This window comes from Haemorhous mexicanus, chromosome 5 (assembly GCF_027477595.1).
Source record: "Haemorhous mexicanus isolate bHaeMex1 chromosome 5, bHaeMex1.pri, whole genome shotgun sequence".
Lineage (NCBI taxonomy): Eukaryota > Metazoa > Chordata > Aves > Passeriformes > Fringillidae > Haemorhous > Haemorhous mexicanus.
The window spans coordinates 53,979,720-54,005,957 of NC_082345.1; the positions used below are offsets into that span (position 1 = coordinate 53,979,720).

The window sequence follows — 26,238 nt, forward strand, 5'->3', positions numbered from 1 at the left end:
TCTCTTCTCCCTCCTCACAGGAACTGTATGCACTCCCATTCCCCTCGTTCTCTTTTTCAGCCCCACATCTGGATGCGAACCAGATTCCCTCCAAAAAACTCCTACTCTTCTAGAACAGTTCTTGTCTGAGGGTAGGAGGGAATACTGCAAAGCAGATTCTGGGTAATTGTCACTCACTGCCTGTGGCAAGCATCCATATCTGAGATTATCATATAAATTCTACTTGTACTACATACTGGCTCAATGCAGCGCAAGTTCTGTGGATTTGCTGGCAATATTACAAGGAAATTATTGAAATAGTTGTTAAAGAGTGAGTGTTGACAGTGCTATTCAGGCTGTAATGACCTCTGTAACCTGAAAGCTTCCAAGGAGCTTTATTGGTTTCAAAGACAAATGTGTGTTCTTAGGCTGAAAGGTAATTTGGTTGGAATAATACATTTCATTTATAATGAATACATCCTAAACTAATGCTGCCTCCTTGAACATTATGCAAACCCAGGATCTGAGGGTAAAACTCACTTCCTAAGGGTGGCCCATTGCTGCCTCTATGGACAGGACATTGGTGTCTGTTACAGATTAAACAGGGACCACTGGTTTTCACCAAAATGTACAGACTTTTGGTAGTAACTCTTTGTGAAGAAACATTTGAAGGAGAGTTAAAAGCCTTGGACTTGTAAGGACCATATTGGGAAGAGTTTTAGCATGCAACAGGGAACAGACAGGCTGGCATGGCAGTAAGTTCTTTAAGTATTTTTTTTTTTAGGGAAACAATATTTAGAAATAAGTTTCAGCTAAATTTCACAATTATTTTAATTGGAGAAAACAGCTCTAAATTCTTTTTGATGCAATAACTGTAATGAGTACTATTTTAAGAATCTACCCTAGGCTCTAGTCATGAAAGAACATGTGCTTGACTGGGTTGCATTCACTCTGTAAAATAAAACTGATGTTTTCCTTGCAGCTCTAAAGAGAAAATCTCCGTTTTCCTCCATGCCAGAATTCCAAGATGGCTGTGATGAGTATCCTAGCTTTCCATGGGAAAAAAATCAAAAGAGAAACAAGCTGTAGTTACCTATGGAAAAACAAAATTAAGTAAAGAAAGAAACTGTCAGGGGAAAAGGCATACTAGTGCAAATATTGATTAAAAACAAAAATCTTTTGCTCATTTCTAAAGCGTGTCCAGAGCATTTTAGATGTACATCTACTAGGTGTACTATTTTCTGACATACATTGTACAACAAAAGAGTTTCTAAGAGCAGGGCAATATTGGGGTGTTGTGGTTTAACCCCAGCCAGCACTAAGCCCCAGGCAGCCACTTGCTCACTTCCCCAACAGCAGGATCATGGAGAGAATCAGGATACAAGTGAGGAAAAGTCATGGTTTGAGAGAGACTACTAAGGAAAGCAAAAGCTCCACTCACAAGCTAAACAAGGAATTTCTCCCACCTTTCCCATGGGCAGGCAAATGTTCAGCCATCCCCAGGAGAGCAGGGCTCTGTCACACATAATGGTAACCTGGGAAAACAAATGCCATCACTCCAAACATTCCTCCCTTCCTTCTTTTTCCCTCCACTTGGTATGAGCATGATGTCACAGGGTCTGGAACATCCCTTTGGTCAGCTGGGATCACCTGCTGTGTCTCCTTCCAACATTCCATGCACGCCCAACTTCCTTACAAGCCTGGCAGTACAAATAGCAGAAACAGCCTTGGCTCTGTGCAAGCCCTGTCCAGCAACAGCACAAACACCTCTGTATTATCAACCCTGTGTTCAGCACAAATGCAAAACACAGCCCCATACCAGCCACTGTGAAAAAAATTAGCTCTACCCCAGCCAAAACCTGGACATAGGGTAAGAACTAGTAGATTTCCAAGAGCTACTCCTGCGTATGCAGGTGACTTGCATGCTCAGAAAGAAATTAGAACAAAGTGAACTGCTGCGAGTTACCATCTAGCAAGCTAAATTTGAAGAGAATTGATTCCAATTACAGATGATCATCTGCTTTCTTTGATGTAGAAAAATAGCCAAAACATGGCCAGAAATGTGACATAGTCAGTGTTTGTCTGAGAATGACCTATTGAGCATACACCAATGTAGCCTCTCAGGAACCATAAACACAGAAGTAGATATAAAGATACCAATAAAATCAAAAAACCTTTTTCCCTGCAGTTATATTCTGTTATTACCTTTCCTTTGAGTACAAATACTGAGTTCATAAGAAACCATACCCATTTTAGTGAACTAATAAAATTTGATCCTAATATAAATGTATAGTGTATTGCCTGTATAAGAGCAGTAAGCCCGTTGTTTTGGCAATAAGCCAGGCACTGCTGGATAAATTAAAATGCAACCCTTTAATCACTGCTTGATTTAGCAATTAGTTGACATCAAACTAGGAAATATGCACTAGGCAGAGTACAGAATGTGCTTTCTCCATATTAATACTCTAAATTCTTTTATTGCATATCTGTATAGTAGGCAGGATTAATACTGATAGGATTTCCTCTATTTACAAAAAAAAAAAAAAAAAAATCCCTAGTCATGTTTAAGTGTAATTTTGCAGTTGCATTCAGCATAAATAAGATATTCCTTCACCCTTAATATATTTATGACAAAATTAATAATGACAAGCCTTGAGAAAATAAGTAGGTGACAATTAATAAAAAAGTGGGTTAGATATGAGGGACTTTTCTTTGTTCATGATGACAGGGCTCAGCTTATAAATCACCAGTGTAAGAGGAGTATGCTGAGAAAAGACAACCATAAAGGTAAATTACAAAATCTAAATGAAACCCTGGGGACTAGGAAGATAATGATGTAAATCTAATTGAGATGTGGGCTAAGGCACAAATGTATAGGTGAAAAGCAAAGCTTCGATTTGATACAAGAAAAAGGAAATGTTTGAGAAATGATCTCTAAGTTATATGTGACCTCAGAGAACAATTCATCCATCATTCAGTTAACTGCTGACAGTTTGCTTTCCCTGGGGAGTTAATTTGATGGCAACTGCCTGCCCTCAGCTGTCATTTTTATAGGAGCTGAGAAGCTTATTCCTACCCCAGTCAGGCTTTTGGCACTCACCTGACACCCAGCATGCACACAGGTAGGTGACTGTCACTCTGGGACAGAGAGGGCACCAAGAGTGGACCAGAGGAATCAATGTGGCCATTAAGGAAGCTCTCCCAAGATGGGCCCAGGAAGGGCATTTGAATGCCCTGACAGCTGAGCCATCCCTCAGCCCCTGCCAGCATTGGTTCATCAGTGGCACAGGAGCCTGCCCTAGCAGCACAGGCAGGTATGGGCCCCTGCACCACGCTGGCCTCTCTGTGGTAGGTGTATGGGAGCAGCTTATAAAGAGCAGTTAAATTAGGAATCTGCAAATAGGTGCATAGGAAATAAAAGTTGGCAGGATTAAATGCAGGTTAAAGGTTAACGGTTAAATGCACAGCTTAAACTTTTAAGCTGCAAAAATTAACAGGAAAAAATAGGAATGAGAGGAAGGAAAGAAGAAAATAAACTGGAAGACAGCAGAATGAACTTCGGGTCCTATTCTGATTTGACAAAGAACTTTCAGAAGACTTCTGGGTTTTTTTACAAAAGCTCTGGGAGTTTTTTTGTACTTAAGGCTTCACTATGCTATAGTTCTAATTCCATTTTTTCTGGAAAGAGAGATGAAACACTTGTGTCCCCTCTTGGAAAGGTATGATGATTTTGTTTTGGTCTTCAGCCCAGAAGTAAGTTTTACCAATGAAGAAATAAAAATGTGCAGATACGCACTCTCTGGTCTTCTGCATGTTGGCCTCAAAAGTGAATTGCTTCAGGTATTTATAAAAAGACAGAATCCTTTCATATTGCTACAGTCACCTAAGAAAGCCAATATACATTTATGTAAAATTTGGAATTTACAGTAGAAGGCTAGAGCATATGTAGTGTTTTTCTTTCTAATCTCAGCTTTAAGATGTGTTTGATTGATGCTGTGATGGGCCCTTTCCCCTGTTGTGCCTCAGAGTGCAAGAAAAGGGAGAGCTAATGCTGATGCTAATGCTGATCCATATATTCTAACCATTCAAGGACCAAAGATGCTCCTTTGGGATGAAGATGAGAACTTCTTTTTAAGGCAGACTTTGATACAGTTACCTATTTCTTGTTGAATTCAGTTACCTATAATATGTGCTTCCTGAGAATTTTAAAATGTCACTGCTTGCACAGGTTGTATGTAGCCAGCACACCCCCAGAAGATGTTCCTTACTTTTCTAAAGAGAATGTTTACTTCCTGCTTCTTTCATATTCCAGTCTCTTAGAGTGGGTGGTGGGTGGGGGAAGTTTAATTTCTCATTTTCTTTTCTTATTTTGCTTTGGTATACTTATGCAGGAGCCTGTGCTTTGGAAAGGGACAGTACTCTTCATCACAAATTATATATAACTTCAACTAATCAACATTTGCTTGGAAAATTTGCATTTCCTATAACTGAAACCATATATAACTTATATAATGCTTTATCACAGAAAAGCTCTTTTTTTTTTTTTGATGGAAAGACTCTGATGTAAGTCCCTTGAAGCTGATGGTAAAAATGAAGTTACAAATTAATGATACCTAGTACCAGAGAATATTGTGTGAGGTATTGAATGCAGAATTGCAGAAAGCTGTGTGGATATATGAAATGGATTTGTTTTTAGTGATACGGTATTTATGGACTGAAGAAAGGTCATCTTTTTCAGATGAGTGTCAAGATACTCAATTTCTTTCTAGATTCATTTTCAGAGTAAAACTTCAGGTACAACTTCAAGAATACCACTGAAGCCCCTGACAGATGTTACTACATATATACGCATGCATGATTATTGATTTCAGTTTAAGAATTCTAGAATTATCTCACACAGAGAATAAGTGGCTGAACACCAATGCCTCTTACTAAATTCCCTATTTTTCTTTACTAAGAAATTTATTGTTTGGAAATCATCCTTACACCCTGTATCAGGATAAGCAGATAATTCAGAGCATAGCAAGTGCTTTGCTTTAAAGGAGAATAGGGTAAGGAAAAATTTCTTTCGCTTCATTTGTGGAAATTTTGTCCAATGTATTTGAAGACATTTTAGAGAATGAATTTTTGTACTCTCAGATCATACCTGAACTTGATTCCATCAAAATCTGTGGCAACACTTCCTGTTTCTTTAGTGGAGCTGCAGTTTCTTGTAGAGAGGCTTGGGTGTGTAAAGGAGACAAGAAGGAGCTGTACAATTAAAACTGTTACATGGTAGTCTGACTTAAAAGTCTTCAGGACTTGACAAATAAACTAGCAATTAACTCTGAACTCTGTAAAATTTCAATCCTTAAATACAAAAGAGAGATCTCTTCCATCTGTAATTATCTTTACGGGCTCTAGAAAAACAGGCTCCAGATAAAGAAAAGCATTTCCTTTCAATAAATCCCATGAGTACTGTTAGATGGAAAGGTCATTACTATGAAAATATTGTTCAGTTTAAAACCTCAGTGTGATTCTATTAGGAAAAAACCCAAAAATACATAATTCATTATTGAAAATTCCTCCACTTGTGCATAGCAGAGTCATAGGAAAGGTTTTTTAGGAACAGAAGCTGATGAAAAAGGTTTGGAAACTATCAGAGAGAGGGTTTTGGGGAGGGAAGACATGATGTCAGTTAGCTCTAGATGGATTCAGAGGTGTGGAAGACTGAAGATTAGATGACAATAAAATGAGAAATATAAACTGAAGCATTTTGGACATACTGTGCATTCCTCAGTGCCTTTGGAGTAAGGGATTGTTCAGGTAAGAGACTGGCCTTCATGCTGTAACAAGAAGGTTAGCCCTACAGGACCAATCCAGATTCCTCCCAAGGATCTGATTTTCTCCTCAAGAGGTCTGTGAAACCAGCAGGTGTATTGCTGCTTTACAGGGAAACATTTTGAAAAGGATTCATGTCATTTAAGTGTACAATGTCCTACAGTAGGAGCATTTTAATTTGGAAGTCTTGAATCTCCCAACATCTTTTTTAAAAAATTAATTTCTAATAATGATATATAAACATAGTTACAGCAAATCCAGTAACTGGGAGACCTTTTCCTGGCCTCTTCCCTTTCAGAGTTTTTGAATGTAAAATTGCAGTGATGTCTTATAGACCAAAACTGATTTCAGTGGTGTGTTTTAAACAAAAACAAAAACCAAAAAAACCCGAGTCTGAGAAGAGCAGAATGTAAGTCTAGTTATGGCAAGGTCAGCCAAGCCAGACTGCATTGAGGACACCTTGTTGGTCAAATGAAGGGATTGCATTTTAAATTTGGTTTATGTCTGACAGATGAACTGCTGTGACTTGCAGAATAATTTTTTGACATAAAACGTTCACTATTATGGCATAACGGAGTAGCATTTTACTGTACATAGGATATTCCAAACTGTTTAAATTTTGTGTCTACTTAGTCTAAGGTAGTTAGATAATGATTGTTTATTTTAAAATATAATTTTAAACTGTATTTTAGGAGATAAAAGTATGTATTGTTTGAAACTCTCATCACAATATTCATGTCACTGAAAGCTTGGCTGCCTGTTTTCTCTGCAGACTTATGTAAATTTTCAGGGACCTTGTGTGAATGGAAGGAGTCTGAATTTGTGTCCATGGTAATCTGTTCAATGTGTAGAGGAAGTTACAATGGCCTCAGCCCATGAAAAGGATCAGTTGTTTTCATGGAAAGCAGTCAAGACATGCTTTGAATTCAGATAGTCAACTTAATCAGAGCTGGACTTTGTTTCATAAGAGTTTCTCTTTGAAAGAGCTGAATGCTGGTCACCTGCTACAATCAAAATACATCATTCATCTGTAAAGGGGCATAAAAATTTAACAGTTAGCTGAAGAATGGATACATCCCTGAAACAAAGGGAAAAAAGTCCTGCAGTAATTTAGAATCTCTACATGGGCATGTAGAAGCATGAAAATGCCACAGCTGTTGGGGCTCATTACCTGCCTTCAGCCATGGGCAGCTGAGTTAATTCTTCTGTGCTTCTTTAGGAATGGGAATTCAGCAGTGCTTGTCCTCACTGACTTCCTGGCTGTGGTGAGAGCCCTGCCTGGGCAGGACTGGCCAGCACACCTGATAGGCAGGAGAGAGGGGTTTGAGCAAATGTGGGAATTCAGAGTTGTATCAGCCATCAGAGGACATAAATAGAATTCTAGTCCTCCACCTCAGACAAAATGGTTTTGTGTGGTACAGCTTACAGACCTACTAAGAATAAAATGATTGAAACTATATTTCTCATCTGTGTTTACTAAAAGAAATCATGTAACATTTGGTGGTTTTCCCAGCATTTAAATGAAATTACAGTACAAATATTAGGAGAATTATCATTAGGCAACCTATATTTATTTGGCTATTCAGCAAAGATTTAATTTGAAAGATTAACTAATACTTGTCTCAGCTTCATCTGTTTCAGCTAGTGAAAGATCCTTCTGCTTCATATCTTAATTAATCTGCTGCAGAATATTTCCAGAGATTAATGGTAGATTTGTATAAGGGATAGTTTGCTTTTGATGATGAGAAGGATGGCAAGGTTAAAAACAGTAAATACAATAATGTAAGAAAATAAACAGTTCAGTGTCTGTTATTCATGCGAGGTTTTTTTGTAATGCCTATCAAGTGTTACTTGAATATTTTCCACATTACCAATGTTAGCTAAATAAATGTCCCTTATTGTTGCATGAAGCTGCATTTAGAGAGCATTGTAACTGCATTTCTTGGCCTTCCTTGAAAATGGCATTACCCAGCAGCTTTACAGTGGGAAGAGGCAGAACTTTCAATGCAGAGCTCTGAATTAAGACAGCAAGGACACCAGGTACTTACCCCTAATCCAATTTAAGAGCTGTAAATTCACAAAATTATTTTCATAAGAACTGTGCCCTGTGTCCAGCAGTGGAGATGTTTGGACATTAAACTGTAATGGAAAACATGGTAGCTGCTCAAGGTGTAAGAGAGAAAACCACTGATGGACAATCATAGTGTAAACAACAACATAATCTCATCCAGCAGAGGAAAAACACTTAAGTACTGTTATAGCTGGCATTTTTACTGGAAATTTAAATTTTCTTTCTCCATGGGAGCAGACCATAGCAGCAAGGATTTCCTTAAAAGTTGCAACAAAAGATGAGTGTATAGACAGAGGTATACTGTTAGGAAGTATCTCAAATGTTTTTACAGAGGAAATAGAGATCAATGGCCAGATCAGGCTATTCTCCTGGTTCTCCACATCAAACACAATTGGATAAAGCAGAATTTCTGGAAACTTTTTGGGAGAAAAAGCAATATTAACAATAATAGTCACTTAAAAAAAACTTTGTAGAGTAATTGGGTTGAACTGTACAGTGAGGAATGACAGAATTGAAGCATTTGAAAATGCTCTTATCCACAACATAAAAGATGTACTCTGCAGTGTTGGTTAGGCCAAAATCTGCTCTACCCTATTTTTTTACTAGGGTAGTGAAAGACAGTATTGTCTAAAACCAGCATTTCCTCTTTGAACAAAGATTGCAACACAGAAGTAAGCATCATGTAAGGTAGCTGCAGCTGATGGATCTGACATTTTTCCTTTTATTGGGTATATCACTTCACAGTCATGTTTTGCTTCCCTGATGGAATTTCAGAGATCGAAGGGGCACATTGCTATAGAGCATCTAGGGACATACTCCTGTGAATTGGAGCAAGGGAAGAGTCAGTCATCACTTTCTCCAGCAATCCTCTCAAAGTTAATTCCATTGTTTACCTGGACATAAAAGTAAATTGTCTATCACAGAACAGTAAGTAGTATTTATTTTAAGTTTAAATAGTACTTGTATGTTATCTAGGCAAAATGCTGCCACTGTTTCAAACACCATGGATCATTCCTGTGTGGTATGCAAGTAGTAGGAATGGCCATGTTGGGTCATCCCTGAATTCAGTATTGCGGGACAGAGGCCAGTGCAGATGTTGCAGAAGAACGAGATCATACAGTAGGTGGAATTTAAATACTCCCCAATCTTTTCTCCTATTTCTCATCTATGGCAGGTACCTTCCAAAGTGTGTTGTGATAAGACCAAGTATTTCTGATATCCTTACAGTTATTTCAGTCTTCATTTAGCTGTTACCCTCAGCAGTTTCTTGCAGTGATAATTGCCTTGACAGATGTGAATGAAGTGAATCCTTTCATTGCTTTTCTTACTTTCAGCCTCCTCATTAATGGCCCCAGGTGTTCTTGTTCTTCCAAAGAGAGGGGAAGAGAATTTCCCAGTCTTCATCTTAGCAACAGTCATTACTCTTTATATTTGTTTCCTTTCCAAAACAAGCATTCTTAACTTTTTCCATCTCCTTATCTGGACTTTTCTGTGGCAATTTTCATCAATGTTCCCTCTCACCCATGTTATTGTGCTTCCTTGTTTTCAAGAAGGCAAGTTCAGTACAGAATGCAGTTTTCCAGATGAAGCCACACTGATGATTTGTTTTAAGGGGTACTAATATTTTTTCTTCACCATTTCTGAAGTATTTCCAAATTTAGGCTTGGACTCCATCTATAAATTGAATGAAGAACTTGATTTAGTTGTCCAGGGATGCCCTGGTCCATGCTATCAGCTGATAAAGTTAATTAGAAACCCAACAAAGTAAAAGCAGGAGGTTTTTACTGTGCTTTTTTTCAATTACTTTTTGCTGCTACTTCTGTCAAAGCTAATTGTCATTTGGCATTGTTACACATTTTCCTTGCTTGTTACAGCTCTTTGAATTTCTTGAAACCATAGTCTTACCTAATCTGATGTAATGAAACCTCAGTGCATCACTACATTTTGCCATGTCCTCTTGGATCTTATAAACATTTTGCTTTCTGAAAAATTAGTAGGCATTTTGAAGAAATGTTGCATTGCTATTTAAACTGGAAATATTTTTATTGTGGGGAACTTTTTAAAAAGCTTGTGCTTTTAATTACTAAGTGTAGGTGTCATTGTAGTATTTTGCCACTCATGCTGTCCCTTGAATGTCAATTTGAATTATGGTGCCATCATCTCTCTTTAATGACTCATCTGCTGTTCACTGGGTAACCTGTCTGCTGTGCATATTAGAAGAAAGGCTTTGGCTTGTTTGTGTTCAAGAGGTACTTTTCAGATTTCCACCAGCAGTGTTACTCTCAGCTTTGTCCTGCTGGGCCATTTACCCATTTTAAATGTGGCCATTGATGTCATACTGGTTTGTTACATTGTGCTGATTATTTCATCCTGCTCCCCCTTTGGAATTCAATTTGCTTTTCTTTGCTAGCCTTTGTGGCATAGCCACTTATATACATATTTATATATAAAATACAGATATATAGATAGATAGATAGATAGATAGATAGATAGATAGATAGATAGATAGATAGATATATTCACACTTATATCTGTTATTAAGGCTCAGACTTGTTCTTTTAGAGTCAGCTGCCTGTTCCTCTCCTCTCAGCAGTTTTATTTTCCACAGGGCAGTCTCCAGTGCCTAGAAGTTTAAACCTTCCTTGCTCACTCAGAGAAGTGAGTTTTAGCACTCTGTTCATTTTGTCTGTTTGGGCCTGCACCCTGAAATTGAAGCATTTATAAGAAAACAGGCAGAGAGAGAGAGCTTCTTCTAAGGCTATAGGTAAACTTCCAGGCTGTTCCCTATTCACAGCTCTGCATTGCTAGGCGGGATATGTAAGTCAGGCTTCCTCCCTAGCACAATGGCAGAAGTGTCTAAATGGCCCTGGGACAAAGAGCCCTAATTATGTGCCCAAGGAGTGCTCACAGCAGACACTCTGAATCCAGCCTATTGAAGTTTTTCTGTACCATAAAACCTTTATATAAATATTCATAAGAGAGAGGGGGACAGGCAGACATGCCTCACAAGCTGCTAATTAATGCCTTTACCCATGGTTTTATTGCTCTACACCTAAACCAAGGACAGGGAGTGTTCATCAAGGGCTTTGAGGATCTGGGGAGCCTGGAGTGGGAGTTCAGTGCTAAAATCCTCTTCTGGTACTAATTCTTTATCACTGAAGAGCCAAAACCTCTTAGTTCTGTAGGAAGTTGAGACCTGAACGGGCAAAGAGTTTAGGCAGGGGAATTCCCAATGAAGGAATGACTTTTTTCTGTTCTGGTGTAAATTCACAAGCCTCTTTACTGCATTGAAACCTAAATACAAGATTCAAGCATGCTCATGCTATTAACTTACCATACATTTTAGATAATGTTTTCCTGAATCTCTTTGCTGTTAATTAATGGAGCAATTAATTAATTTATTTATTTGCTATAAAAATAATTGAATCCTGGTACATAAGTAATTGAGTTAGGTACATTGTATTTAACTTCTTAACGTTTCAGTGTTTAGTTTGTAATACAAATTTGCCCATGAATCACAGTGACATTCCCAGGCTTCCTGATTTTCATTTCAAAGATTTAATTTCTCACTATTAGAAAGTCACAGTCAATTTGCAGTTGGTTATTGAGTGTTGACAGCTGACTGCCACAAGTATGAGCTCTCAGTTGTATTGAACTAATGGGAGCCTAGGAGGAACTCTGCAGTAGGATTCTCAGTTCAAACTGTGTTACACACTCGGTGTAGGATTGCAAGTAACAAGAGGTCAGAACCTCCATTTTGTGGTTCAGTGCACAAATTAAGGCTTTTCATGGAGTGCTACCACCACCTGAGACCTGTGAAAATGCTTTTTACTGCCTTAGCAAAAGACTGGATTATATGGGGTAATGGTTATTGCAGGAAGGTGAAATTTCATGTTTACAGTAATTTTTCAAACCATGTTTCTATCATCTTATGGGGCTATTATGTCCACATTTTGGGTCAAATCTTACTTAACTCAGTTTATGGCTCCTGACAGAGCTGGCACTAGAGAAAGAATATGAAATAACAAAATAATGCTGTGGGTTTGTTTTTCTGAAATCACAAATCTGCATTGTCTGCTATTACTGTTATGTAAAATGTGCATAAAGTAGACATTAGGAGGATGGGTAGGTGATGGTTGTATGCCACTGTGTAGTGGTTTTGTGCTCTGTCTGCATTCACATTGGCCTTATATTGCTTCCCAGTATGATTTACCATCCCACTCCAAGATGAAGAGCATATTGATTAAATACAAATGAGCAAGGTACATTGACAATATGGATCGTGCAAAATATCTGATCAAAACATCTTTCTACTTCCCAATATTATTCGTATCTGAATTCCAAATTTGTCTTTCAAGTTCCAGTTTTGTAGGTGATTGGTACAGAATTAGGATGAGATTCCTGTTTATTTCATGGTACTGTCTTGGGCATACATAAATCAAGAGACAATCTTTGACCCTAAAACTATATCAAATGGACGCTACAGAGTAGATAACAAGTAACTGAAGAGAACTAAAAATTAAGTCAAAAAAGCAAATGTGAAGAAAATAGGTTTTTAATTGGCCTGCCTGACCTTATTTTATTTGATATCCTCTCCCCTCCTTTTTTAGTTAAATCTTTACGAGAAAAAAAAAAATCAAGTGTCAATATTGCTGTGGTTAGCTACAATAAACAATCACATCCCGGATCAGTCGGTACACCACATTGTTTTCAGCAGTCTGTGAAAGTAAAAAAATTGTTCTGTAGAACAATACAACATATTTGTGTATGTTTGATGAAGTAGGGGACCAGATACTGAGCATTTGCTTTTTAAAACATGAGTAAAACATGCTGGTCAGCAAAAGTCTAGTGTGAGCTCTCAGTGCCTGGATTGTATGAAAATACAGCAGTGGTGGAGCACCCTACCTGCATGGTGCAGGAGTTGGCAAAGCACAGAGGAAAGCCCGGACCATCCTCTGGAACTTCAAGCCATCCCCCTTTTTTGGTACACTTTTATTTAATGTGACTTCCCAAAGTAATAATAAGTAGCTAAAACAATGTCATTTAATCTGTCCGTATTGACTTTAAAATTTTTGAAATGAACTTCTGAATGGCTGAAGTGAAATGATAGAAAGATATCCCACCAAAAGCAGAGGCCATATTGATTAAACTCTGTGTCCTTGGTAGCTGTAAAATCTGGATGAGGATTCTGGGAACCTCAGCTGCACCCAACAGCACCAGACCCCCCTCATCAGTCAGCCCCTTCCAACTGCTGCTGTCTCTGAGCAAAGCTCCAAGATCTGGGGGAAATTCTGCCTGAGTGCAGTTTTAATTTTTTTTCTGATACATATGACATGTGCTTCTGTTTTTCCAGTAATTTCCTGGTTTAGGTTGTGCCATAGAGGTTAAATTCAATATACATTTCAAATATATTGTGGTACTGTCTCATTTAGAGATAGTACGGGGAATGTACTTAGAGTCAACAGGTATGGTTTGGCTTATTCAACAGTGAGTTTCCAAAGGATTTTGTAATTTTATACAGCAGGAGTCAGACTGAAAAGTGACACATTGGCAAAAGGCAGACACCCAAGTCCAAAGTTACCCAAGTCCTGAAAATGCTGAGAAATAAATGCCTGACTTTACAGATACTTCACTTCTTTCCCTGAAAGTCTCCTGAATGCTTAAAATTGTGCTTTAGAGTTTGCTAAAATTTTTTTAGTCTGGATGGCAAGGAGCTGCCTGGAATCTTTTTCATACCTAACACTTATCTAATTTTAAAAATTAATGATCTTTCAGGCATCCTTTAAAAATTAAACATTATCAGAATAGGTTAAAATACACATTTGTTGTGTTAAGCTCCATGTAAGCTATTGCTGGTTCTAATTCTCCTTTTCACTGCATCCTGCTTTCTTGAAAACTCCATGAGTATCAGGAGACAGGTTCTTCTTCCTCTGTCTGGGGAGAGGTGAATCTATGGGGCAATTGCTCATTAAAAGCACACGGAAGGCAAGGACAAGGCATCTGCAGGGGCAGAGAGAAGGAACTGCCCTGTGCTCCTGGTGAGGGGAGCTGAGGACCTGAAGGGTAAAAGGCAGCATAGACCATATATCAACTCTGTGTATTGTTAAATACCCTATCATGAATGAGTTTTCAAGTAATTGCATTATTCTGGTTATTTTCTCTGTGATCTCCCTTTTGCCGCTGTATTAATAATTCTGCTGAAGTCTAGTAAAAATAGAAAATTATTTAAAAATCATAACACAAACCCATAATTACATGTCTTTGTTTTGACTTTGGTTTGTGTTTCTAGTGTGCCAGTGTTTGTCACATCTTTCTCTGTTGTCTCTATCAGTCATGAGGCACTGTTTTCTTTTACAAATGATGTGTTTGAGTGATGAGTTGCAATAAGGAAATGACTAAAGGAAAAGAGTAAACATAAGATTTAAACATGAGGTTATCATAAGGGAGAACGGTATGAGTGTGTATGTATTTATATACCCCTTTTTGACAAATCCTTATAGATGAACATTTATGCAGACATACTGATGCACGTATATAATACAATTGCTAGGATTTGTCAAAAAATGGTAGGTTGTATATTGGTTTACATGGTTTTATTTGTTTTGTTTATATTATGTTTTTATATTTGTTATGAAATAGAGACATATTTTTAGAGATATGCAGTTGCTATTGGGGTTTCATGATGAGCTTTGGAATTTTTCAGTCTTGATGTTGTGATGTGCAGTTTCCTCAAGGGAGTAGAATGATGCTGTTATTGTTTTATAAAAGGTATGTGGAATAATGCCTAGACTTATTTGAATACTTATAAGAAAATCATCCAGAGCAACCTCTCTCTTCCCCATGGTTATTGAAAAATAATTTCATTGAGACTGTAATATGACTGGAGGGATAATGGTTGAGTAGAATTTGCAATTCCTGCATCAAATAAAGGATAAAGGAAAATATATAATAATTAAAGACTTCCTCCTGTAAGGAATGTCTTTCTGTCAATACTCCCTCCACCAGCATCTTCAAAGGATCCAGTCTGAGGCTGTTCATTCAGGTCCCCAAGATGATTTTAGCCTTTGAAATATTTTGCAAAAGACAAAGTTTCTAACAGCTTGACTTCACAATCCCTACTGTGCTAAAAAAGCATTTATTTCAGTAAATGATCCTTTGAGGCAACTTGCATAAGGTTTACTCTCAAGAGTTTCAGATAAATATTGCCAAAGATTTAGATCTTTACTGGTTGGTAGCTGCTAATATTAACAGACAGAGAGGCATTGAAGAAACACAGTAATTAAAAAAAAATAACCAAAGAACACCACAACTTTCCAAAAGCCAGTTAAATGTGGATGCTGGGATTTTGGAAATAGGAGTTAAGTTTGTTTTATTTTTCATTGCATTTTTATCACAATATTTCTTGTTTGCTGGAAAGGAAATCATGAAAGTTTTTACACTTTGGTGTGAAATATAAGAAGCAATGCTCATATTCTTCACTCTTAATTAAGTTTATTACAGTACTTGACACATGATTTTACTAGAAATTTTGATCATTTGAGTTATTAGAATACCTAAAATGTTGAAGAGGATTATGCAAATAAAATTATATTACCTTTACTATTTATGTTTAAACAAAGTTTGGTTGTTTTTATCTCCTTCTTACTTCTCTGGTGCTGCTGTAAGAGAAATAAATTAATTTTGAAATCAAATGTCAATAGTTTCCCTGACTTGATTAATTTCTTGTTTGTTCATGTCTGGTCTGGATTTCCTTTTTATTTGTATGATTCCATGAATTTACATGTGTATGTGTTGTGCTAAGAGAATCTCTGGGTATGGGGAAAAGAATCTGGGTAGCAACAGAGTTGTAAAAGAATATGTGTTAGGAATCACTCCTTGGTACCTGCTTTTTTTTCAGTATCCATTCCAATTTCCGTCATAACCCCCACCTTGCCTCAGTTAACACATGGGACAATGGTGTAACATTTTTGGGGAATTACAGTCTTCCTAAATCCCTCCTGGTTTTGGCTTTGGACATGTTTTTTAGGTGCTTCAGCAGCAATCTAGTCCAGTAGTTTTGCAAGGCTCTCTCATTCTCTAAGTCTTTAAATTATTGATAAATCTTTGTGTCTAGCCCAAGGGCTTTGCAGGCACTTAATTTCGTTGACCTGTGCCTGTTCAGAGATGAGCAGTGGTAAGCACCACTCTGCCATGTAAAGTCTGTCTGGTTATCTTGGTTTCAGTGAGCAGACACTTCAGTACTATGTTGATGACCAGAGAAGTCTGCATCTACCTAAAATTTGCTCTAGATAATGCTTCATCTGTTGGGAAATGGCTTGTGGGAGGCTGAGCTCTGTCAGACCATTTGGGTGTACAAGATCCCAAGTGGAAGGACACATCTCACATTTCCTACTGCTTTGCCTGTAGTCAGAGTGAAGGTAGCAGCCTGTAATTTAACCATGTTGAGTCATACCCCAGAGTATCCCTCCCACAGTCCACTGGCTGCTTAGGAATATCAGGGCCATTCTAAACCTCAGCATGTAAAATTTCAGAGGAGTAGAACCTAAACTGGTTAAACTGGAGTCCATCTTACCTTTGTGTGTACAAATGTGTTTGAAAATCCTGATTAAATGATTACCCTTTGCTGATGCCATGGGTATTATTCTTTTAATTCATTTTTATTCACTGTAAAGTTGTGACAGGTGAACTAAGCAGTAGGCCTATTAATACTCTGGTGCCTAATAATAGCTACTCTTAAATTAAAACAGTCAATCTTTTTCTTCTACTTTTTCTTATAATTTTTTTAACTTAAACACAATTTGTGTTAGTAAATAAACACAACCATAGCCAAATTGTAAGAAGAGTTTTATTTTGGCTTTATATTTAGTGTAGGAATAGTCTCACTTGTCAATGTGTATTGGGATGAGAAGCCTGCACTCAAGTGTGGTGGAGGGGACTGACTCTTTTTATATATACCTGATCATGTACCAAAGCCTGAAATAAGCCTACACACAAGAAACTGTGGGTAAAAAAAAGATTTTTAAACTTCACTAAGGGTGGGAGAGTTCTTAGACAGGTCTTGACAAAAGACTTAGACACTTTGACGTTCAGGCAAAAAGAATATATGAAATTGTAGAGGAGAGTTATTAGAGTATTTTCATGGTGTTAAGAATTTTACAGATGGCATTACAGAATGAAATACATTCATAAGAAGAGGGAGGCCTTACTCAGGCAAATGTAGATCATTCTGCTAACAGGATTTATAGTTAGCTACTGTCTTTTAAAACTTCAAGACTCTTACCAGGTTATGTTCTGAATCTCCTCATTTCCTCTGTCAGTATAAATTAGAGTTATTTCAGTTGAGGCAATAAAGCTACACCACAATAAGACTGATGAAAGATATAGAAGTGGATTCTGTGACAATCCTGTCAGTGAAACAGGCAAAAATAAGTAAATTAAAATTGTGGAAGAAGCAATCCTTTTATCATCAGATGTGATATTGTACAGTTTTACCTCTGTTTAAGGTTCTCAGAAGCAAAACCTGTATAATGAAATTCTATCCAATAATCTATTTAATTGTATTCTTTTCATATTTGACAAGCACCGAGCATCTTTTTTTTTAATTACATGTAGCTTCTTTTTTTAGAATTTATTATTATGCCATTTTTGCAGTTTGTCTCTCTGTAACTTCTTTGCAGCAATTTTTTCTGGTGTCTCACATCTTAGCCACTAGCCATGCACAGATTCTCTTTCAGCTACCTTGTATAAGCATTGCTGTTACCATACCATTTAAGTTTGTTCTACAATTCCTAATTCTTCTCCAGTGAAGATATGTGCATCTTAATCTACAAATAACCTACTTGCCTGATAACCTGTCTTTTTTAATAACCAATGCCAACTGACAAGGCAAGTGGATTAAAAGAAGGCAAATGTGCAATGAGAATTTCCTAGTATAATCCTCCCAATTTCATCAATGGACTCAGTGAGCCAAAAGTGGTGCCACTGTGTTTAAGAAGTGTTTGTGGATTTCTCCTTCACAGATTCTAAAATCATTTCCAAATCTGTGTAATCCTCTGATATTCATAGCTTCCCACTTCTGCAGTCAGTAATACCAGTGTGCATAGCTGAGCTCCCATGAGACACAATTGGCTTGAAACAAGAGCCTCTATGTTCCTCAATGAGAAGATTATCACAGTTTTCAGTGATTACTCATCCTTGCTGCTATTCTGAGAGTTCCTGTGCACTTCCTTGGCCTAAGAACCATGCACTGAATCCTCCCCATGTAAATTGGAATTTTAATACCCACAAAGCCTTTATCTCCATGACTATATTGCATTGCCATTATCCACTTATACCAGATGAACACTTACGACTTTAGAATCTATCTTCTTTGCTCTCAAATTAGATTTTAGGAGGAAAATATTGAATGGACCATGTATTCCAGGACCAAATCATGTTTATAATCTAAATGCATAGTTCATAATGTCTACCCATGCTGCACATGCAGAACACCAGTGTCCTATTTGTAGGTCTCACTAATGCTGACGTTACTTAATGTGTCCCATTTCCCATAAATCAGTGATTCTGGTGTCAGAATCTCATAAATGCCAGCTCCACTGCAGGTGCAACTCACAAGTTCAGGCTGAATGGAGGCAAAGCCACAAGGAGCTTGTCCTTTTTTCCTCTTGAGTCTGGCAGCTCATATGTCTTGACGCTGCTGTGGCATAAAGGACATAAATGGTAAAATTACAGGATCCTGGGTGTAAATTTCAGTCCCAGATTCTGCCTTAGCTTGTATCCTTTGTAGCAAAGCAGCACGTGGAGTGCAGCATCCCCAGACTCTCGAGCACTGTCCTTAGAAAGCCCCTTTATACCAAGGCTTAGGAGAGGGATCTCTGGTGGGTACTTGGAGCTCATTGCTTTAGCATCTCTGAGAGAAATTTCTCCAATAGAATTCAGAGGTTTAAGGTCCCATTTCCTCTACACTGGCTCTTTTTTTTTCTGGCACAGAGTGTCAAATCAAAAGGATCTCCCTCACAGAAAATTCTTTCTGTTAATCATTAAAGCTAATAATTTTTCACCTTTAGAGATGCATATTGAGGATTAGAATGTTTCATTCACAGTACTAAATCAAAAGAAACTCAGCTGAGGCCAGTAAGTACAAAAGGAATATCAGACTCATGTCGGAAAGAAGAAAATCTGGTTATTTATACTTTTTAGACAGGTAGAAGAGTCTACAAGATTGTATTACTCCTAGCACTATGCTTTAACCAGAGATCATGTTCTCTCTTTGCCCTTGTGACTGCACATGAGGCAGGGTCAGTCACAAATCAGTCTGTCCTGCTACCCATGAGTAGCAGGCGAGCATTTGCCCCCATTATTTCTGGTTTCATTGGCCTTGGGCACTGGGCATATACTGTTGCGAGAGAATATAAAAAGAAACAAGTCTTACAGTATCAGACAGAAACATTTGACTTTGAAGGAGGGAAGGAAAAGCAAGGGAAAAAGCATTTAATGATATCTTGCATGTCTCCTTAATAGGCATAGAAGGATAACCATAAAACTGTTTAAAACATGATCCCAAAACCAAGCTTCCCTGTTCTGTGAATAAATCTACACTTTATAGAAACATGTTCAATCGCTTCCTGGAAACAAAAAAGAACATTTAGTATTTTTTGCTTCATAAAGCAGCACCTCATCCAATAAAATTCTAACTATTTTAGGCACTGGCTGTAGATGTCAGTCAGTGTCACAGGAGTCATGCAGACTGTCAAGCTGATCAAGCTCAATCAGTATCATGGATTTATGCATAAAACCACAAACTTGACATCAGGTTTGCCTTTTTTGGTTTTTTTGGTGAGGATGTTCATCCCATCTTCATTTAAATTAAATGGAAGGAATTTAAATACAGTATTTAAACAGAAGTACCTGCTGTCGTATATCATCAGCAAATGTCAGCTTTAAATAAAATAAAACTAAAAAATAGAATAAATCCTTTCCAGCTGGTCTCTACACTGTTAGCTGTTTAACCTGACAGTTTACACAGCAATAGAATGCATGGTTGTGTTTCCCAGGGCAATTTACACCAGCAGCTCAAAGGAACAATTCCTGCATGGCTCGACCTCACACTCACACAGCACTTTTCCTCCACCACTCATGCTAGCTATGAATCTTCAGTCACTTCCCAGATGAAATTTGCTTTTATTCCCTAGTTTTGCCACATATTTAAAGTGCAAAGAGACAAGAGCAAAACCACTGAGAGTCCCTGCAGATGCAAGAAGGTTCATGGCTGTGAGTGTGCTGTGGTGGAGCTGTGGACACACAGCTGGTGAATAACAGAGGAAAGAAGGTGTATCAACTCCTGACACTCCTGAAATCTTTAAAAACTTTCTCTAAGATTTACTGGGTCTATAAGTATGTAATGCACCAAACAAAGTTATCCTTGCCCTTTTTTTTTTTTTTTTCTTATTTGTTTAAACTATCACTCCCTGTTCATCAGAACTCCCTGTGAAATTTAAAAAGTAGTGGGAAGCTCTAATGCCCAGGCCCTGCTTAGTTTGCTTGTGACTTCAGGAAGTAACAATTAGGAAGACAATGGGTAAAGGAGGGAAGTGGAGACATTAGCTAACAGCTGTGAATCACAACTTACACAGCTTTCTTTTCCATAATTAATTGAATGAGCAGGCACAATGCACATTGACTTGGAAATGTGGTCCAAAGACACCTTTGGTGCATGTAAATCCTTTTCCATTGCCCTTACTTACCTGTGAGATTTGATCTTAGTCAGGAGTGAAAGCTCTGAATTGTTTGGTATTTTTGGCGGGGAGGGAGAAGGAAAAGAGAAAAATATTAAAGGACAATCACATCACATGAAGGAGGTAGAAGTCTGGTGAAGTTAATAAAACATGGGCTTCAGTTAGGTAGCAGAAAGTCACTGGAAGACACATAAACATGTAAACTTGTAAATAGCAATTATGATTTAACATCCTGTAACCAATACTGCATTTCTGCATGAAAGATTAAAAAAAGAATGCTACAAAACTGTTTCATTAAATGATTTAGTGTAGAGTAGAGGCAGAATTCTGTGGCATTTTCTCAAGGAAGCCATCCATATATGTGTTCAACAGGCTCAAGGGCAAATACTTTTTAGGTAAGTTCTATTGTATTTCTCTAGAACAGTAATGGGGTTGGTTAATATTATGGCTCTTGAAATGATGATCTCAAAAACCATGTATCTGCAATTTACATTCTTTAATAATTATTAGGGGGCATAGTCATCTATTGCCCATATCACTCTGTTGCTAGAATTGCCCTAGGACCTGGCATAAAAAGAATAACAGTGAAGGTTATTCAATAGTCAGAGTAAGTCAGTGAGCATTTATACACTTAGATATTTCTCTCTAGAAAAAGATAATATCATTTAAAAGTAACTAGTATCTACCCTTCTCTCTCCATCAAATTTATGAACATACAAGTAATACTTTATCTAAAATTATGCCAATGATAGAACACAATGGAAATAATTTGAATATTTTAGAATATTCATATTCAAATATTTAATCATTTTAGAATATTTTGTTAATTATCTTTGACATTTATCTTGTATCAGTAGTACAAAGTTACAGAAACCCTGAAGTCAAGACCACACTGAAGAAAAAGTTTAACTGTCATTGACATTCTGGTTATCTAGAATGGTTCTTTCAAAGGTCATGACAAAACAGGATTTCTTTGTGGGAGAGTTGCATTAATTTTAAAAGAGCAGGAATGGTTGTGGGAAGGAAGGAAGTGGTGGAAGGAAGTGGTGGAAGGAAGTGGTGGAAGGAAGTGGCGGAAGGAAGGAAGGAAGGAAGGAAGGAAGGAAGGAAGGAAGGAAGGAAGGAAGGAAGGAAGGAAGGAAGGAAGGAAGGAAGGAAGGAAGGAAGGAAGGAAGGAAGGAAGGAAGGAAGGAAGGACTGGAAATCTGTTTGCTTTGCTTGTATTCTTAATATGCTACAGTGTTAATGATATTTAGATTCTGTTTAACCAGTACTTATCATTTGAGGTCCAAGATAAGGCCAATTCATCATGAATTAAAACAGTGATTGTCTGGGGGGGGGGGGGGGGGGGGGTGGGTGTCATCAACACTTCAAGGTCCTAGTAATCTTCTGGTTTAAATATTGTAAATTATTACTATTTTGCAGATTTGGTGTACGGATACTATAGACAACAGAGGAAATTGGTTGAAGAGATTGATTGGTCATATACAGGTAAGCAAAACTGTCTATTGAATGACTTCTTTCACTTTGATATTTTTGTGTTCATTGTTGCAGTTTTAAGAGCCTCATGTGTCTGTATACCACTTACCATATGCCTAAACAATTGCTAAAGTGTAGGAAATGGAATCTGAAAAATACAGGAACTTTACTTTAGGAGAGTGTTTTCATCTATTTAGATTTTATTTTAATCTACTTAGTAATAGATTGCATCTATTACTTTTGGAAAGAGGAAGTCTTCAACCTCAAAACCTCAGCCTGAGACCTGACTTATTTGATGAAGGCTGGGCCAGTAAATTGTTAGGTGCTTGTTAATCATCTCAACATTATTGTTCTAGCAAATCTGAAAAGCAGTCAGAAAGGCTGAAACAAGGCACAGCACATTATGTGGGAAAGAACCTATCCATACACTGCACACAAACTTCTACCCTGTGCTTGTGAACACTTGAGCATCCTTGCCCAGTCCCACCCTGACTCTCCTAAAAACTCAGTCACTTTGTCTCTCTCATTTGCATGAGTAAGAAAGATATACCATGAAATTCTTCATAAACAATGCCTCATTAAAGAACAATAATAGAAAATTCAGAATTAGCTTCTTATGTTCTTGTGTATAAGTCAAGTGATTTCAGTTGTACTGAAAAGGTAATTTTGTCCTAGGTGTCTTTTGCCCAACATGTAGGAAGTGAGTTCTTATGGATGTGTGTAGGCTTTACATTTCAAATTCCTTAAGTTACTGTTTCAAACTATGAAAAATAAGGACTGTCACATTTCAGTTTTTCATAAATTTGATTCAAAGTATGTTCCTGTAGTTAAGGAAAATGACACCATTCTTTTTATTTCTCTCACTCTCTTTTTCATTTTCAAGGCAATTTTTATCTTCTAGTGTAAAACATATCTAACAAGTTTTAAGCCTAGAGAGAATTGAAACAGGCTAGTCATAAACCCTTCAAAATGAGATTTATAATGAAAACTCCCACTTACACAGATTGTAGTGCAAAATTCAAGCAGAAGATCAATCAGTACAGTATTCATGTTCAAAGTCGATCCATTTTTTAATATTGTGGTTAGGTGACTGCAGGGATAAACCTCCTGGATTCCTGGTGACCAGAGGGTGTTATTTAAAGGATAGCAAATAGGGTTTGTTTAGGATAGCAGAGGATATAGCTCTTCCCTAGGCTGCACAGAGCACCCATGCACCGTGCAGCTGCTGCAGCATCCATAGTTCACCACTGATGGATATTTTGTATGGAAAAATAGCACAGACCTGGCATGTCAACTGGTCCACACCTGTTGTTTCTCTCCCTTAACCTGTGAGATACCTGTGTGTAGTCATCTCAATTCACATGCTTTGCTTCAGTGACTCCCCAGCTGGCAAAGCCTTTCTCCCCATTCAGACCTGTGCAGGAGCCCTGGCTAGCATCCTGCTGCTCCTGCAGCCACCTGCTCCAGCTGCATCCTGCCCTGCTCCTGCCCTGCTCCTGCTGCCTCACCGTGCCCTCTGCTGCGCAAGCTCCTTGTGCCCCCAGCATTCTTAAACAGCTGACTGCACGTGGGGTCAAAAATTGATATTCAAAGCTTTTGGGGAAGGCTGAATGTAAATCAGGAGCCTAGGGCTAGCAGCTGTTTGCAAGCTGAGTATTATGGGATGCTTTGCTGAAAAACCAGGTAATTGGTTCATGGCAAAAGGTGGAATACACAAACCCAACTTTCACTAATAAAAAGACAACCTTCCTGAATGTGAAAAAAAAATTAGAGATTTTAACATTGTGCTTTGGAGGCACAGAGGTCTAGAGACTGAAGCACATGGGTTTTGACCTCCTTCATTTATAATAATTTAAATTATTTTATTCCTGAGGCAAGCATTATCAGGTACTGCAGGTGTAAGTGCTGTGCCTAGCACAGGCTTATGGTAGTGAGCCATAGACCAACATGCACACTTCTGAATGGATGAATGCTTTGCCAGTACGTTTTTTTCCTCAGACACCAGTTATATTCTACTGTCTTATAACCTTCTTACTGAAAGACTGAAAGTGAAACATGTCATTGAAAGTGAAAAATTAGACTCAATAGGCCAATGAAGTGTTTTGAATGGGCCTGGGAATCCTGAAGCCATACAGTCTAATCCACCATGGGTAAGAGAAATCCAACTGGCTTGGTAAATTAACCTGAGTCTGAGCAATGTAATTCTCTATATCAAATAAGAAATTTCAGATATATTAGCCACAGTGGGTCAATATACTCCTTTACTGGTGCTGTGAGGTGAAAGTAAAATGGAGCTAGAGAGTTTTACCTCTGCTAAAACCATCCAATTTCTGAAGGTGAAGTTTCATAATAAAGCAATTTCACATGCTGGAAATCAATGAGTCACCATCAAGTTTTGACTCTTGGATAAGTGTATAATGAAGTCAGAAATGCTACTGGAAAGATTTTGTAATACTTCTAAGAGCCCTGTTTTAAGCCATTAACAAAATGTGCATTTGCCTGCGTTAATTTAATCTTTTGTGCCATGACTTTGTATGTATTTGCATAAACAAATACCATGTTAAAGAACAGGAAGGTACAAGTTCTTGTTACAGATGCATCCAATATTTTCTGGCATAAGGGGATGCTGAAGCTAGCCTGTTTGTAAAAATTATTTTATTTTAACAACCTTTGATTATATTTTTCATTAAAGCAATCACAGAATTTTTTAAAAATGTCATTAATATTTTCATATGGTGTCATATGGCAAAAAAGTGAATCCAACCATTTTTTGTTGCAGAAAAACCCTGGTGTACTGTGAAGATTCAATTTCCTTAAATCAGTTACACACTAATTGATAAGCAAAGGTCATTTAGACAATATTTAACTGTACCACTAAGTTTAGTCATTCACATATTACTTCAAAGCATAATGCAAGTAATATGAGCTTCAGTTACTTTCTGTCATAGAAGTGAAATATTAATTTTTTTTGATACTTTGCTTATCTGAATTGTTTTTGTCAGAAGGAATGATGTAATGTTGCTTTCTGGTTCTGATGCTTGGTTGTTTTGTTTTTTTTTTTTAACATGGCTGGTTGATAGTAGTCTATCAAAGTCCAAGTCTAAAAGTTCACATGTAAAACTGGCAAGTGATATCACAAAAAATTGGTTTTTGTCCCCAGTGAAATATCTTTCTGTTGGGTTTCACTCCTGGGACTTTGGTTCTTGTTCACAACAAACAAGTTATGTGCTTTAGGGGGAAAAAAACACAGTTGAAATTTGTTAAAAACAAGAGATTCTATACAGACTTCAAGGAATTAGCAAAGCCTAGGGTTTCAAGCATTTTTAAAAATTGAATGTTCTATGTAAATAAATACATAATCAGATCAATGTTCTTTGTCTCACCATGTAGGAGTGTTATGTTCAGCCTGCGCTGCCATTTATTATGTGATATGCTGTTACACATTTGCTTTACAAATATTGGCACCTCTGATCTTGAGGAAAGGGTCATTTTGGTATAAACTGATTGGTCTCCAGGTATTCAAAGAACATTTTTATTATTTGCAAGCAGAATCTGAATAATATTTCCTTTTTCTCTGGGGAAAAGCATCATGAATCATAGATCATGATATCACATTGGAGATGATGTGATTCCAGCCTCAGCCCAAAGCACAATGATCTTCAAAGCTGAAACAGGAAAAGTATGGAAAATCTCCAAAAAAGGAGGTGCTGCAGTTTGGTCAATGTGTTCTGTTGTTATTTTGAAAACATTTATTTTCTCTTACTCAGCTTCAATATGTCATATTGCAACTTGTGGCCATTGCTTCTCACCCTTTCCTTGTGCACTGCTCTGTAGATTGCCTTTACCGAGCAGTAGACTTCAGCTAAGTTCCCTCTCAGCTTAAGCTTCAGCAAACTCAGGTCCCTCAGCCTCTCCTCATACATGATGCACTCCAGCCCTCAGACCACCTCAGCAGCCCTTAGTTTGTAAATATCCATCTCATCCTGGGTTCAGGAGGAAATCATTCTCCATGTCACCTCACTGATACGCAGTAGAGGGAAAAAGTCACTTCCCCCATCCTGATGGCTCCACTCTTGCTAAGGTAGCCCAGGACAGTGTTTGTCTTCCTGACTGCAAAGGCAGACTGCTGACGCACACAGAACTCATTTCATCAGG

At 37.7% G+C, this 26,238-nt stretch overlaps 1 protein-coding gene across 5 annotated transcripts in view; it reads left to right on the forward strand.

The window, feature by feature from the left end:
• Nucleotides 1-26,238, forward strand: part of PTPRZ1 (protein tyrosine phosphatase receptor type Z1) — a 131,800-nt gene that overhangs the window by 19,307 nt on the left and 86,255 nt on the right. For all 5 annotated transcript variants that reach the window (XM_059847187.1, XM_059847188.1, XM_059847185.1 and 2 more), the window contains exon 2: nt 22,030-22,095. In XM_059847187.1, coding sequence (XP_059703170.1) covers nt 22,030-22,095 — 66 coding nt within the window. The remainder of the gene's footprint in view (nt 1-22,029; nt 22,096-26,238) is intronic.